The sequence below is a fragment of the Meles meles genome, chromosome 2 (assembly GCF_922984935.1).
Source record: "Meles meles chromosome 2, mMelMel3.1 paternal haplotype, whole genome shotgun sequence".
Taxonomy (NCBI): Eukaryota; Metazoa; Chordata; class Mammalia; order Carnivora; family Mustelidae; genus Meles; species Meles meles.
The window spans coordinates 36,134,480-36,150,630 of NC_060067.1; the positions used below are offsets into that span (position 1 = coordinate 36,134,480).

General features: G+C 42.0%; 1 protein-coding gene across 3 annotated transcripts in view; it reads left to right on the forward strand.

Annotated features, from left to right (window-relative positions):
* The window catches only part of UGDH (UDP-glucose 6-dehydrogenase), a 35,350-nt gene extending 30,248 nt beyond the window's left edge, over positions 1–5,102 (forward strand). For all 3 annotated transcript variants that reach the window (XM_045996902.1, XM_045996900.1, XM_045996904.1), the window contains 3 exons: positions 50–141; positions 264–374; positions 3,730–5,102. In XM_045996902.1, coding sequence (XP_045852858.1) covers positions 50–141; positions 264–374; positions 3,730–3,840 — 314 coding nt within the window. In that variant the 3' untranslated portion in view covers positions 3,841–5,102. The remainder of the gene's footprint in view (positions 1–49; positions 142–263; positions 375–3,729) is intronic.
* The last annotated feature ends 11,049 nt before the right edge of the window (positions 5,103–16,151 follow it).

Here is a 16,151-nt window from a genome sequence, read left to right on the forward strand (position 1 = left end):
AAATAAACCCTTTCTTATTGTCAGTTTCTTGTGGCTCTTGTTGTTATAGTGTCCCGGCTTGTGACCATTTCCAAGGACCCATACGAAGCATGTGATGGCGCCCATGCTGTGGTTATTTGCACAGAGTGGGACATGTTTAAGGTGAGGTGATAAAAGTCATATTAATGAAAATTTTAGAAGGATTCTGGTATCATTTGGGGTTGAGTATGTGTTCATGTATATGTTCTAATTTTTTTTTTTTTTTTTTGCTTCTGTCTTTATAGGAACTGGATTATGAGCGCATTCATAAGAAAATGCTGAAGCCAGCCTTTATCTTTGATGGGCGGCGTGTCTTGGACGGGCTCCACAATGAGCTACAAACCATTGGCTTCCAGGTTATTATGATCCCAGATGGGTCTGGTTTTGTTTGCTTGGTCATTTGCTTTTTAGTGTTTTAGAATTTTGATATTCCCTACTTTGAGTTCCCTACTTCCCTGCTTTTGAGTTTTAGAATTTTAATATTCCCTACTTTAGCAATAATATAACTTGGGGCAACATGTTAGTTCTCTGGGAAATCTCTATGTGATTTCTGTAATTACTTTATTCCCTCCTTGATTTGTGATATAAAGATCATTTAGTATTTGTCTACCTTGCCTTAACCTCATATAAAGATCAAGTAAGAAAATATACAAACTTAAAGTTTTTTCAGGAACCTGGGTAGCAAACTGCCTTTGGCTCAGGTCATGTTCCTGGGGTCCTGGGATCTAGTCCTGCACTGGGCTCCCTGCTGAGCAGGGAGCCTGGTTCTCCCTCTGCCTGCCACTCCCCCTGCTTGTGTTCTCTGTCAGATAAAAAATTAAAATCTTTGGGGCATCTGGGTGGCTCAGTTGTTAACTGTCTGCCTTCAGCTCTGGTAATGATCCCGGGGTCCTGAGATCGAGCCCCACATCGGGCTTCTTGCTCAGTGGGGAGCCTGCTTTTCCCCCTCCCACTCCCCCTGCCTGTGTTTCCTCTCTCGCTGTATCTCTCTCTATCAAATAAATAAAATCTTTAAAAAAAAAAAAAAAGAAAGAAAAAAAGAAAACCTTAAAAAAATTAAAATCTTAAAAAAAAAAAGTTAATTTTTTTCTTCCCAGAGCCACCCAGGCTGCTCTGTCAAACTGTCTGCAGCACACTGACCCTCTCAGAGGCCAGGTCTCTTATTCCTATATGAATGTTTTAAAAACTGCAAGATGGGGACACCTGGGTGGCTCAGTTGGTTAAGTGTCTGCCTTCAGCTCAGGTCATGATCCTGGGGTCCTGGGATCAAGACCAACATCGGGCTCCTTGCTCAGGAGGGAGCCTGCTTCTCTCTCTCCCTCTGCCTGCTACTCCCCCGATTGTGCTCTCTATCTGACAAATAAATTAATAAAATCTTAAAAAAAAAAAAAGGCAAATTGTCACATGTTGTACGGGATCCTGAACTGTCTGAGTGCTCAGCACTGTCCCAGCACCTGAGAGGTCTGAGTGAAAAGTGTGGGAGCTTCCGTGGGACTGGCCCTTTTTAATTAATTCCAAGTTTGTCAATTAATTATGGAATGTTTAGAGAGCTGACAGTAACCCAAACAGTACATTCTGTGTTGCATCAATTTCAATTTTCCCTGGGAGCCCCAAGAGTATTAATAAGAAGGAGGTACATTCCATCTTCTCAGAGCAGCGTGTATGTGGGGGCGGGAGGCTTGAGGGGAGGTTGTGGAGGATGAAGAAATATGGCAGGAGAGGGCAGTCAGCAGAGCCCTCGAGCAGAGCAGAGCAGGGCCGGGCAGGGCGTGGAGCTGGCCGTGAGCATCTGCTCAGTGCCGGCTGCCTCGGAGACTTACGGACTGGGCCTTATCTGCTGCTCAGTTATCTGCTGCTCAGAAGATCTGATCTGGTTCTCATGACCTGTCACTGACTTGTTGAAGATCCTTCCTACTTAGAATTCATTGCTCATTTCTCATTCATGAGGGATTCACTTGCAACCAGAAGCAGATGACATCCTTGTCTGTTAACCCTCCACCAGAGACCCTGGGGATTCTTCTGTCCTGCCCCTCCTTAGTGAGTAACAACATGACGGCTTTTTCCAGTCATGACTTAAAGTGAAGCAATGTTATTTTTTAAAGATGACTTCCAAGGCACAGACACATTTTCTCTTCTACTTGTATGACTCATCTAAGGGAGAAGAGATATAAAGATAGATAGATTTAATGTGAGTTTGAGTTCTTATGAAAGTTAACTTCTTGTAGTAGGGATTTATTTATTTATTTATTTTTAAAGGTTTTTTTTTTTTTTTTTTAACATTTTATCTATTTATTTGACAGAGAGAGATCACAAGTAGACAGAGAGGCAGGCAGAGAGAGAGAGAGGGAAGCAGGCGCCCTGCTGAGCAGAGAGCCCTATGCGGGACTCGATCCCAGGACCCTGAGATCATGACCTGAGCCGAAGGCAGCGGCTTAACCCACTGAGCCACCCAGGCGCCCAAAGGTTTTTTTTTTTTTTTATTTGACAAAGAGACAGTGAGAGACAGAACACAAACAGGGGGAGTGGGAGAGGGAGAAGCAGGCTCCCCGCTGAGCAGGGAGCCCCATGAGGGGTTCGTTCCCAGGACCCTGAGCCGAAGGTAGATGCTTAACAACTGAGCCACCCAGGCACCCCTGTAGTTAGGGATTTAAAAAAATAAAGAAAAAATTAGGAATGGAATCACTAAATAAAGGGCATACATAAGTCATGGAGACAACTGATGAATACAAAGCAGAAGCCCTTTGAGTCAGAATTAAATATTAATTTTTAACTCAAAGGCACTTATGAAAATTGTATAGTATATTTTTGCTGGAGAGAGAAGCTAAATTTATGATCATTGAAGAAGCAGTGCCTTTAAAAATAAGATGAATTATTTTGGATATGTGAGGAACAGTTTAAAATGTAATATGCAAAATAAAAATAGACTACCATTTATTTATTGAAGGCTGACTTGTCTGTCAGACACAGTGCTGAGCTGAGTACTTTATCTGCTTTAATCCATACCACAACCTTTTGAAATGAGTGGTTGTAACACCATTTATAAATGAGGAAGAAAGACCTAGAGAGCCTGGGTGATTGCAATTATCAGTCAGGAATCCAGCTGGGGCCTTTCAGACTCTGAAGCCTGAATTCCTGAAATCAATGCTGTGACAGCTTATGCTAATTTCTTAGAATAAGGGAAGCAGACATGAGAAGAGAGTTTGAGAGAGAATGTGATTCCCCTGGAATCTGGTCTGTGAGTTGCTTTCATTCATGTGCTGAGTCTGTCCTCTGTTTGAGAGTGTCTGGTGTCAGGAGTAAGAGTCTCCAGACCTGGCTAGGAAAAGGAGAGTGTAGACTGACTCTAGAAACAAAAAACATGGAAGGAACCAAAGATCTTTCAGAGCAACCCAGACAACTTGAGACCCTCTTTTGCTTTTATTTTATTTTAAAAGATTTATTTATTATTTATTCTTTTCTTTCTTTCTTTATTTGATAGAGAGCGATTGAGTGAGAGAGGGAACACAAGCTGGTGGAGTGGGAGAGGGAGAAGCAAGGCTTTTCGCCGAGCAGGGAGCTGACACGGGGCTTGATCCCAGGTCGCTGGGATCATGACCCAAGCCAAATGCAAAAGCCCAACAACTGAGCCACCCAGGCGCCTCCCTCTTTTGCTTTTAAAAGGAAAAAAGACTACTCCAGATTTTCTTTCTAAAGTCTTTTTTTCTCCTCTAGATTGAAACAATTGGAAAAAAAGTGTCTTCAAAGAGGATTCCATATGCTCCTTCTGGGGAAATTCCAAAGTTCAGTCTTCAGGATCCACCGAACAAGAAACCCAGAGTATAAACATTGCCATTTTTATTTGTAATTTTTTTGGTACTTTAGGATAGCAGATATCTACCTGATATTAAATGATAAACGAACAAAGTGTTTTTAAGGAAATAAGCTATTTTTTTAATAATCAAATTTATATTAGCTGTACGGGAATTAGTGTATCTGGTATTATGAATCTAGAATTTTTTTACGTATTTTTATAACGTTGTTACTTCAGTGATTGGATGAGTGGTAAATAATCATGTCAGTTTTAATGGTGTCGATTTTTGTAAAATAAAAATTAATCCTGAAACACTTTTTACTTTACAAAATGTCCGCAGGCAGCACTTTTAATATCACATTATAAGGGAAAAGGCACTCTTCGGTTTTTCTGATCATTGGTTTATTTACTTGTCATTAAGTATGTATTTTAAATCATGAGATTGCTGTCCTAAATACTGGGCTAAACCTGCTACCCTTTCAAAAAGTGTCCTGGAGACTTATAGATTTCCAGCTTAACTGGGTAAGGCGTTTGCCAAGCCGTTTCCTGTCTCTCTGAACCTGGAAGAAGAATGCAGCGGACAGAATGGGGCCTTGTGTGCTTTTCTTTTTTTTCCTTTGGATGTGCTTAAAATATTTTCCCTATGTTCCCATGTTACTAGTGACACTACAAGTTTGGTTTGGATAATGTTCCTTTGCTCCTTTTGTTTTAAGGAGCTATGTTGTTTTTTTATCCCCAGAAGATCATCACTGCTCAATTCCAATCAATTCAAATAAGACTAAAAGGCAATTTTATTTTTAACATGAAGAAAATATCAGTATTAGTCTAGTTTATTCTTCACATCTCCTTTTTTTCTCACCGATCACTATTATTTTAGTTCAAGAGCCAAAAATATTTGTTACCTCTATTTTGCATTTTTATTTCTATAGCTTGTTGAAGTTTCCCGTTTTTCTTTAAATAAGAAAACCAATATAGTCTCATGTATGAACTTAAAGCAGTAGATTTTACAAATTCTGTATAGCATAACTCTAAAATGAGAATTTTTATATGTTTCCATGTGCTTTTTTCTTATGGCTCTTATTGACTTTTATTTTCTCTTGTCCTTTATCATTATTGAAATATGTGAGATGTTTATCTGATGCTTGTGCTTTGCTGAGAATGTACGAATCAAGTAAACGATACAGTGTCATCCTTTCGGAATTTTGCAGCTCAGTAAGAATGCAGAGACAAATATACAGATGAGGACAGACATCTGTACTGATATCAAATACATAAATAAAATATTCTCTATCAACTATTGCATGGGTGTATTTTTTGTCATAGTGCAAGTAACAAATGAGTTATGACAGCCTGACATTAGACAGAAAAATATTACTCCTTACTTTTTTGAGAAAAGGGTATTACATCATTCAAATGATGTAAGAAAGGGTGGGAATTTAGCAAATAGATCACATATTGGCAAACCAAAGCTCATGGGCCAAATATGGTCAGCCACCTGTAAGCTAAGAATGATTTTCACATTTTTACATGATTACATTTTAAATGGTTATGTAAGTCCCCAATTTTGCCCCTTGGCCTAAAAAGCCTAAAATATTTGCTATCTGGCTCTTCAAGAAAACGTTTGCAGATCAGAGAGAAACAAAACATCAGAAAGAGAAAAACAACAGAGTGATTGAACATAAAATGAATCCTTACTTAAAAGACCCTGAGGTGAGAATGAACTTATTAATTAGAATTTGTTTTACATTCCTGCTTGAAAATATTCTTGTATTCTGCTTAATAACCTTATATCCCATTAAGGGGAATTAGAACCCAAAGATTTCTTACGAAAGCAGATAGAATAAGGCACTGATTTTAGCTGCAGGATGCTTCAATGCCTAGGACTGATAAGTAAATAATTATGTGTAAAGTATAGTTTTTCTTTTTTTAAAGATTTTGTTTATTTATTCAACAGAGATCACAAATAGGCAGAGTGGCAGGCAGAGAGAGAGAGAGGGAAGCAGGCGCCCTGCCAAGTAAAGAGCTGGACGCAGGGCTCAATCCCAGGACCCTGAGATCACGACCTGAGCTGAAGGCAGGGGCTCAACCCACTGAGCCACCCGGCGCCCCTAAAGTATAGTTATTGACTAAAAAGGGAAAATGGGGGAAAGATATAGAACCATGTATACTTACTGTTCGTAATGGGAGGGAAAAAAAACAAAAACCAGTAACTGGACAAGTAACAACACCGCAATTTGAGTCCTTTGTGTGAAAAGTTGCAAGAAAGTAGTTAGGCTTTTTCTCGCTACTAAGAAAATTAAAGACTGTGTGTGTGTGTTAAATGACATAAGGTTTCTGTTTTTATTAGCTGGTATGTTTTTGATTGGGGCAATGAATACTGGTGAGTTTGTAATTGAAAATAATACAGGGACAGCACCTGGGTGGCTCAATCAGTTAAGGGTTGAACTTGGCTTTGGCTCACGTCATGATCTTGGGACTGTGAGATGGAGCCCTTCGTTGGGCTCCATGCTGGGCGTGGGGCCTGCTTGGGATTCCCTCTGCCCCTCTCCTACTCCTTTACTATAAAAAGGAAAGAAGGAAGGGAGGGAGGGAGGAAGGAAGGAAAGAAAAAGAAGGAGGGAGGAAGAAAACAATACAGGGATATGGCACAAAAGAAAACATTAAAATAGAGAAGTGTATATAGAAAAGTGAAACCTCTCTCGTGACGTGTTCTCCAGAATGTGTCATTCCACTTAAGCTTTGAATCCTAACTGCACTACGGATTAGCATGTGATATTTTGGCTCAGTTACCTGAAAGCCTTATTTTCTTCATCTGTAAACTAGAGATAATTAACCTCTAACACAAAGAGTTGGTACAAAGATTATGTGAGATCAGTGTCCATGCAAAGTTCTTACTGCACAGTGGCGGGCAGGTGACGGACATGGCCATTAGACACGGTAACAAGCTGGTCCCATTGAACAGAGCCATGCGTAGGCTCTGGAATCACTAAGAGTATCGTAATTAACACAGTTTACCAAGCAGGCTCGATGCCAAGCCCTTTAGGTGCATCTTCTCATCTGTTCCTCACATAAGTCCTTTGAGACGAGCTCTATCCCCATTTTCAGATGCAGGCAGGAAGCTAGCGAGATTAAGTAATTTGCTCAAGGTCACAGCCATTTGAATAGGGGCTTTTCTTGATGTTGAAAGCCTCATTTTAGAGGAATGATGAAAAGAGTGAGCATCTGTGGCCTTAGGCAGACTAAAGGAATACCACCCCAAGGAAAGAATCAGAAGGTAGATAGGGCCAAAACTGAGAAGAATGGGAGTCCCTGCCCTTCATCCTCTTGGAGACTCCCAACTACCAGAAAGGAGTCGGAGTTTTGACAGGAGGCTGAGAACAGAAAGGAGAGACGATCAAGACAGTGAAATTAAGGTCTAGCTGCCCATAAATCCACTGTATTCACATTGAGGGAGCAATATTTAAACTATTTCAAATTAGCTGTCTGTACCCACTATAAGGCAGATGCCATGAGGTGCTAAAAAATGGAGGGCAGGGGTGCCTGGGTGACTCAGTCATTAAGTGTCTGCTTTCAGCTCAGGTCATGATGCCAGGGTCCTGGGATTGAGCCCCACATTGGGCTCCTTGCTCTGTCAGAGGTCTGCTTCTCCTTCTCCCACTCCCCCTGCTTGTGTCCCCTCTCTTGCTGTGTCTTTCTCTGCTAAATAAATAAATAAAATCTTAAAAAAAAAAAAAAGTGGAGGTCCTAGGGGAATGAGAGCAATCTTGTGGAGAAGCGAAGACACCTACAGAAATAATTGATGAACTATGAGTATGGCCATAAATGGTGAAAAGGAAATGCTATTTGGACACACAGGTAACGTTCACTCCAGCTGAGGAAGAGAGGAAGGCTTCCTGGAGGCAGGATGGCATTTGAGGTGGGTCTTAGCAGACGTGATTTGGAAGGAAGAGGTGGGTGGAATGAGCACGTCAGGGGCAGAACCAATGGACGTGGAAAGAGAGTCATGGGAACATTGAGACTGGTTTCTGGCAAAGCAAGTTGTCTTTTCTCTGGAGTTGAGAGGAAAATGAAGAGGAAGAGCTGATCTGGAAGCTCACTCTGCGAACAGACTGCAGCTGAGTGGGGCTTCATGTAGTCATTAAAACGGAGACACCAAGCACTACACAACACTGTGAAGGTACTTAGTTCGTTCACTTACACTTTCGAATGGTTAAAGTGATAAAATGGAAACACTGAAGGTTCTTTTTTTAAAATGTAGTCACTTTTTAAAAAAAAATTTTTTTTTTTTTAATTTGACAGAGAGGGATCACAAGTAGGCAGAGGGGCAGACGGGGGCGGGGGGGGGGGGGAGCAGGCTTCCCGCTGAGCAGAGAGCCCGATGCGGGGCTCGATCCCAGGACCCTGAGATCTTGACCTGAGATCTTGACCTGAGCAGAGGCTTAACCCACTGAGCCACCCAGGCACCCCAATGTTGTCACTTTCTTAAAAACAAACAGATAAACAAAAACTAGAGTGTGCAGCCCCAAACTAGATGTTACTATCTAATTTATTCACATTCTGGCACTTAATTCAAGTTTTAGACCAAAACACTGTGGAGGCCGAGAAAAATCAAGGCCATCCCACCTCAGGTTTAGCCTTAGCCTAAGTACAGCCATCTCAGACCCCTGTGCCCAAGGGCTGAACTTTCCCCTACTTTACTTTAGTTCCAGGAAGCCCCACCCTGCTTTGGTTCCAGAGACCCTCACCCTGCTTTAGTAACAGGAACCCATAAATACCCCTGCCTTAACTAAGCTCGGGGTCCAAGTCCCTACTCCACTGCATCGAGTATACTTGGGCCCAAGCTTAAGCTTGTCAAATAAACCCTCATGTGACTGCATCAGTGCTTGGCTCCTTGGTGGTCTCTCGGACGCAAAAACTCGGGTACAAAAAACACAAGAAATACATTAGTGCCAGCCTGGCAAAGTAATATTGATAAATGACTTTGATTTTTTTTTAATTAATTAATTTATTTCGGAGAGAGAGAACACAAGCAAGCCAGGGGAGGGACAGAAGGAGAGGAGCAGACTCCACACCGAGCAGGGAGCCCACCACAGGGCTCGATCTCGCAACCCTGAGATCAAGACCTGAACTTCTTCAAGTCGGTTTCTCAACAGACTGAGCCACCCAGGTGCTCCCGTAAATAACCTTTAAAGTTCAGAGGATAAGTTGGATACAATGACCTCTTGTTTCCTTCTTCCCTTCCTTTTACCTAAATGCAGACAGAGAAAAAAACAGTATGTATTATTGTAGATCTGCATTTTACAATATACCACTACTAACACGGGAGATTACTTTGAGGAGAATATACATTTTTTCTTAATTTTAATAGTTAAGAATTTAAAGGTTTAGAATAAACATCATTTACAAATTAAATTAGTATATATACTTGACTGTTCTAACAGAGACCCCAAATTATGGTGTCTTAGGCAGAGATGAAATACTTTTCTCTCTTCTAGAAGAGTCCAGGCAGGTGATCCAGGGCTGGTAGAGCGCTTTCATGGTCATACAGGTCTAGGTTTCTTCACCTCGTTGCTCTGCCGTCCTTGACAAAAGTCTGTCTCAGGGTCCAAGATGGCTGCTCCAGGTCCACAGTCCTGTTCTCTTTCCAGCCAGCAGGGAGGAGGGGAAAGAAGGGAAAGGCATGACCCACCCTTTGAGAACACACTTAGACACATGAGAACAGTAACACAAATCATCTCTGTTCACGCACGGCTGCTCAAAACATAGCTGCATACTCACAACTAGCTGCAGCGGAGTCCGGGAAATTTAATTTTTATCTTATTTACTTATTTAATTTTAAATATTTTACTTATTTATTTGAGAGAAAGGGAGAGAGCATGAGCAGGGGGAGGGGCAGAGGCAGAAGGAGAAGCAGACTCGCAGCAGGAAGCCCGATGTTGGGCCCTGGGATCACGACCTGAGCTGAAGGTTAATGCTTAACCCACTGAGACACCCAGGCGTTGCAAAGGAAATTTAATGTTTAGTAGGATTGATGAGGGAGCAGGAGGCTGGCTGAGGACAAAGCAAAAGCTGGCACCTTGCACCCCCTCTCCACCCGCTCCCCTCGGTAATATGTGTGACATTCCTCAGGCACCCCTGACCGCCATAAAAGAGAAACAAATACTTAACTTGCAGAGATTACAATCCTGCAAGATAGGAGTCTCCCTTGGCTTACCAATGTCCTGGAGATTTACAACAAAGAAGCTATCCTAACAATAGCACAATTTCCAGAGGCCAATAACTCAGTTCCTCAAGCCCTAAATAAAGTTAAATTTCTTCTAAACCCAAATCTCACTAACAAGGACACTTGATAGGAGAAATGTGAAACTTTATCTCTAGATCTCCAAGATAGTGTTGAGAATCATTCCCAAGCAAATGGCCCACTGATATACATCTAAAGGGTCTCACAAGAAGATTTTTGTTATTGGTAATGAATAACCTTTTCCGCAGACAACAGCTAGCCCTTCAAGGTCCTGGAGACCTTGCTTCCAAAATTCCTTAGAGACTAACATCATCCCCTTTGTTCTCACCTACCCAACTCCTGTATATATAATCAACCACTCCTCAGGATAACCGGGCAGCAGCTCTTTCTGCCCACGTCCTGTCCCCATGCTTTAATAAAACACCATTTTGCACCAAAGATGTCTCAAGAATTCTTTCTTGGTCTTCGGCTCCCGACCTCAACCCACCGAACCTCACCTAGGTTCTAGAACTTCATCAGGATGACCGACTATATGCCAGCTAAAAATTCTAAAATTATAGGAGGGTTATGGAAATTGGGAATAATTAGCAGACTCTTATACATAAAATTAACATTTTCTTTGCTACTATTGCTGATGATGAGGGATATAAAGTTTCATTTTAAAGGGATTTAAGTTTAGAAATTCAGTCAACTGTAAAAAAAAATTAATACCATAGTTTCCATCGAGATGGGGTGAAAATTATGGCGGTTGTGTATGAGAGACTAGAGCTTAGGAAACACACTGGGAGTTTTAATTAGTAACACTAAACTTAAGAAACTACCAAGGATGATAGTTTTTCTAACACTTAAAGACCATGCCTATGTAATGCCAAACATATAGGTATAAACTGAAAATTGGGTGTTAATAGTTCTTTAGCAATGATTTTCAAACTGTGACCCAAGCATTTCTACAGAGTTGTTTCAAGGACACTGCAGACAACTGATTTCAATTTAAATACATATACACAACATAGATAATTACAGTATATATGTAAAACTACCTGCAAAGCTATTATTAAAAAGACAGCAAGCAGAGCTGCCTCTCAGCCTGGTATACTGAACCACACACTTATATCGTCTCCCTTCTTAGAACTCCATTAAAATTATAGCAGGAGGGCACCTGGGTAGCTCAGTGGGTTAAGCCTCTGCCTTCGGCTCAGGTCACGGTCTCAGGGTCCTGGGATCAAGCCCCGCATCGGGCTCTCTGCTCAGCAGGAGTCTGCTTCCTCCCTTCTCTCTGCTTGACTCCCTGCCTGCCTCTCTGCCTACTTGTGATCTCTCTCTCTCTGTCAAATAAGTAAATAAAATATTTTAAAAAATAAAATTATAGAAAGATGGGGAAAATGCATAATCCAATAAAATAGAATAGGAAGGCACCATCTGTGGTCAAGAGATTAAAAGAAATTTCTGGAAAGCATTGAGCAGATGGATGTATATGGCCTGAGAAGAGCTCCTTCCTGGAATATTGGCAGAGGGGGAGGCCCTGCCCTTTGGAACAGCAGACCTTCTACCCAAAAGGATGTGGGGGAGAGAGGGACACACACGGGATTGGGGGAGGGGGCGCTTAACTGAGGGTCTTTAACTTCAGCGGCAGACCTTCTCACCCAGTCGTTCTCTAGAAGCTGAATGGCAGGCAGCCTGGTGCGTTTACCCCTATGTGACTACTTCTCCCAGCCGCCGGGGCCCAACAAAAAACAAAGCCAAAACCAACAAACCAGTTGGGATTGGGGACAGAGTTCCTCTCTAAAGAAACTGATTAAACTGGGGACAACTAGCGCGATGACACTTGTCCTGCACGAGAACTAAAGCCTCTTCTGCGCTCTGAGTCCAGCACCACTTCGCCCTAAAGCAAAGCCATTAAGTCAAAAGACAGTCTGGATTTCCGGTTACATGCACGGAGTTTAACGCACATGCGCTATTTTCATTCTCCCCTGAATGAGAGGATGAGCCCTTACTCGAGCTTACGCACCAACATGGCGGTAAAGGAAAAATAAGATAAAATGGCAGGAGAGTAATGAGAAAGCTGGAAACAGGCAAAGAGAGTGAGAAAGGAGGCATGGATGAGAGATGTCAACCAATTCTTACGTGGAAAGCATTGGGAGCCTAAGGAACTTAGGAAGAGTGAATAGAAACTTCAGTGCCCATGTAAGGGACTGTTTCTTGGTGTAGGTTATTGGCTCCTTGGGAGATCTCAAGGATTGGAAACACCATTTACCACAGAGGAAGGACCGAAGGGCTGAAAACAAAAGACTTCTGTGAAAGATCGTACATGTTCTGAAGTCAATTGCTCATGGTCTCTCTCCTCCCTTACAAGAAGAAACTACCTTTCCCACCCCTCACTCTCACAGGATATTAGAGGTTTATTTTCAGGAGAACTAGAGTCAGAAAATTTCAGGAGGGTGTTAGTGAGATACCGGCCTGGAAACAAGGGAACTAATTAAAAGCCTGCATGCTGAACGGAGACCCACACTCCCCTATCATCCTGCTTGCTTTTCCTCATGGCTTCTGAGAAAGTCAGCAGCCAAGTTTGTAATGCTCAAGGCTATTTAAAGAAATATTATTGTCTTTTTAGACTTGAATGGCTGTGGAGAAATAATCCAAACATTTGGGAGTTCCTCACTAAGGAATCCAGCTCACCTCCCCCCCCCCCCCAAACACTACAGGGAGGCTCCCCTCGCCCTCCAGCTTCCTGTCAGCTTTAGGGCCCACTCTCACTTGCCCAGGATCAGGGGATGCTGAGGAGAACCTTCAACACAAAAGGCAGAGAAAAAACAAAGGAAACAGACAGTGCTCAATGTAGAGAAGCACAACTTCAAAAGACTAATTATCCTCAGAGAGAAAAATAGAACTTGCAGCTAGGAAACAAGAACAGGATGGTATTTTAAAAAAGAAGGAAAAAAGGGATCATCAAACTCTTGAAAGTGAAAATGGGGGCGCCTGGGCGGCTCAGTTGTTTAAGCATCTGCCTCTGGCTCCTGTCATGATCTCAGGGTCCTGGGATCGAGCCCCACATTGGGGTCTCCGCTCAGCGGCGAGACTGTTTCTCTCTCTGCCTCTGTGATCCCTCTCCCTCTGTGATTGCTTTTGCAGTCTCTAAAATATACAAAGTCTTAAAAGAAAAAAAAAAGAAAGTGAAAATGCAGTGGACCAAATTTTAGCAAGGGAATCATTGTCAGAGGAAATTTTCCTGCAAGCCCAACATAAAATGGATTAAAATGGTATTTTATTAGCACGAATGTAGGTGAAGGCATGTGTGGCTGGAAACTCAGGGGGAAGAAGGGCATGTTCTCACACCCCTGTCATGGCTGCTCCTGCTACTTTGCTCTCCTTACATTCTGAATCCTTTTTTGGGATGTTATTCCCATTTTTCTGCAAAGTCACTGGTGTTCATGTTTGTTAATGTAATAATACTGATAATACCTCTGAAGTTAGATGCCTTCAGCTTCAAGTAGGAGAGACTCCTATTCAAACTGGTTTCATTTTTTTTTTAAGACTATTTCTCACAGAGAGAGAGAGAGAGAGAGAATGAGAGAGCACAAGTAGGGGAATCAGCAGCCAGAGAGAGAAGCAGTCTCTCTACCAAGCAAGGAGCCCGATGTGGGACTCGATCCCAGAACCTTGGGATTGTGACCTGAGCAGAAGGCATATGTTTAACACACTGAGCCACCCAGGCGCCCCAAAACTAGTTTCACTAATAGAGATACTTATTATCTCACCAAACAGGAAGTGGTTTTCAGTGTCGGCAGATTCAGTGGTTGGAAAAGGGGCCAGGACTCCTGTACTACTTGGTATCTTAAAAACTATGTGCATTGATCACTTTCCTTTTCTTAAAAATGCCATTTGTGCTTGCTACAGAAAGAAAAAGATCATACTGAAATGGGCACATACCAAATTTTAATATATTGAAGACCACTGATGCATTCATTTTTCCTGCTTGATCAAGAATTTTCATATAGACCTCGTGTCATGTCTGTGCATTCAAACGTGCTTATTAATGGGATCACTGTTCAGGAAGGTCAGAGCTCTGCCCTGGCTTTTTAAGATTCAGATCTGTCGGGGCACCTGGGTGGCTCAGTGGGTTAAAGCCTCTGCCTTCGGCTCGGGTCGTGATCCCAGGGTCCTGGGATCGAGCCCCACATCAGGCTCTCTGCTCCGCGGGGAGCCTGCTTCCTCCTCTCTCTCTGCCTGCCTCTCTGCCTAGTTGTGATTTCTCTCTGTCAAATAAATAAAATATTTGAAAAAAAAAAAAAAGATTCAGATCTGTCCATTCTTGTATAGTTGTGCAAGGGAGTGTATCTTTACACATGTTAAGCACAATCAAATGTCCAGCAAGACCCAGGAATTCAGTCACATGGTCTAAAAGGCCAGTTTAAAAGTCTAAAAGTCACACGGCATAAAGGCCAGTTATGGAATAAGGAGTGAAGAAATAACAAATCCAGAAGCTACAATTTGTGATTCTACTTTGTTGTTTTGTTGTTTGTTTTGTTGTTGTTGCTTTTTTTTAAATTTTTAATGATTTTATTTATTTATTTGACAGGCAAAGATCACAAGTAGGCAGAGAGGCAGGCAGAGAGAGAGAGGAGGAAGCAGGCTCCCCACTGAGCAGAAAGCCTGATGCGGGGCTCAATCCCAGGACCCTGAGATCATGACCCGAGCTGAAGGCAGAGGCTTCAACCCACTGAGCCACCCAGGTGCCCCTGTTTTTGTTGTTTTTAAAGATTTTATTTGAGAGAGAGAGACGGTGAGAGGGAGAGATCACAAACAGGGGGGAGGGTAGAGGGAGAAGCCGACTCCCCATTGAGTTGTGAACCCAATTTGGGACTCAGTCCCAGGACCCTGGGATCATGACCCGAGCCAAAGGCAGACACTTAACCAACTGAGCTACTCAGGCGCCCCAAGACAAAATTATTCTGCTAAAATATTTTATTACCATGCATCTACATTGTGCAAAATTAGGAAATATCCAGATTATCTCATAGAATCAGAATCTGAAAAGTAACCCCGTTTTTCCTGTGAAAAAAGATTTTTAAAAACTTTAAAGTTTTAAGCAGTCTCTACATCAAGTATGGGGCCTTGAACCTGCAACCCTGAGATCAAGAGTCATATGCTCCACTGACTGAGCAAATAGGTGTCTCTGAAATAACAGATTTTTTTTTACTTATTTTTAATATAATTTTTATTTTTTTAATTGACATATAATATATTTTTAGCCCCAGGGGTACAGATCTGTGAATCGCCAGGTTTACACTTCACAGCACTCACCATAGCACATACCTTCCCCAATGTCCATAACCCAACCACCCTCTCCATATTCCCCTCCCCACCACAACCCTCAGTTTGTGAGACTAAGAGCGTCTTATGGTTTGTCTCCCTCCCGATCCCATCTTGTTTCATTTATTCTTTTCCTACTCCCCAAGCTCCCCCAAGTTGCCTCTCAACTTCCTCACATCAGGGAGATCATATGATAATGGTCTTTCTCTGATTGACTTATTTCGCTAAGCATAATAGCTTCTAGTTCCATCCACGTCGTCGTAAAGTGAAATAACAGATTTTAAGGAGGCAGTTGCCAGAGATGTTTCAAGTTGGGTTATTTTACACAGCAAAATTTACTGGCATCTGTAAAGAAACTAAGGCAAAGCATATATGGTTCCCCCTTGGGTTAAATGAAAATGTAACTCATGCTCAAAGTTATGCATTACTTTTATAAAAAAAAATTAGTTTGCCCATTTAAAAATTCAAAATAGAATTGGCCATCCATATTACATATTTTAAAATTTAGCTGTCTAAAAACTTCCTTTGCAAGAATGTAGTATCAAAAACAGGGTTTAGAGTCTAAAGATGAAGTTGAGTTCCAGTACCTAGGAAAGAAAATCCCCCTTCAGGCCAGTACCATCGTATGCAACCACCTCACCAGAGTGGGGTGAAGAAAAGAAGGAATCAATGGGATAGTGCACGTGCATGCAGCAAACTACTGTAAGATGAGGGTTAATACCCTTTTGCTCAGGTTGTATTTCTCTGTCTTCCATACCATCATGATTTTGGTTTCCCAAAGGTCCTAACCAA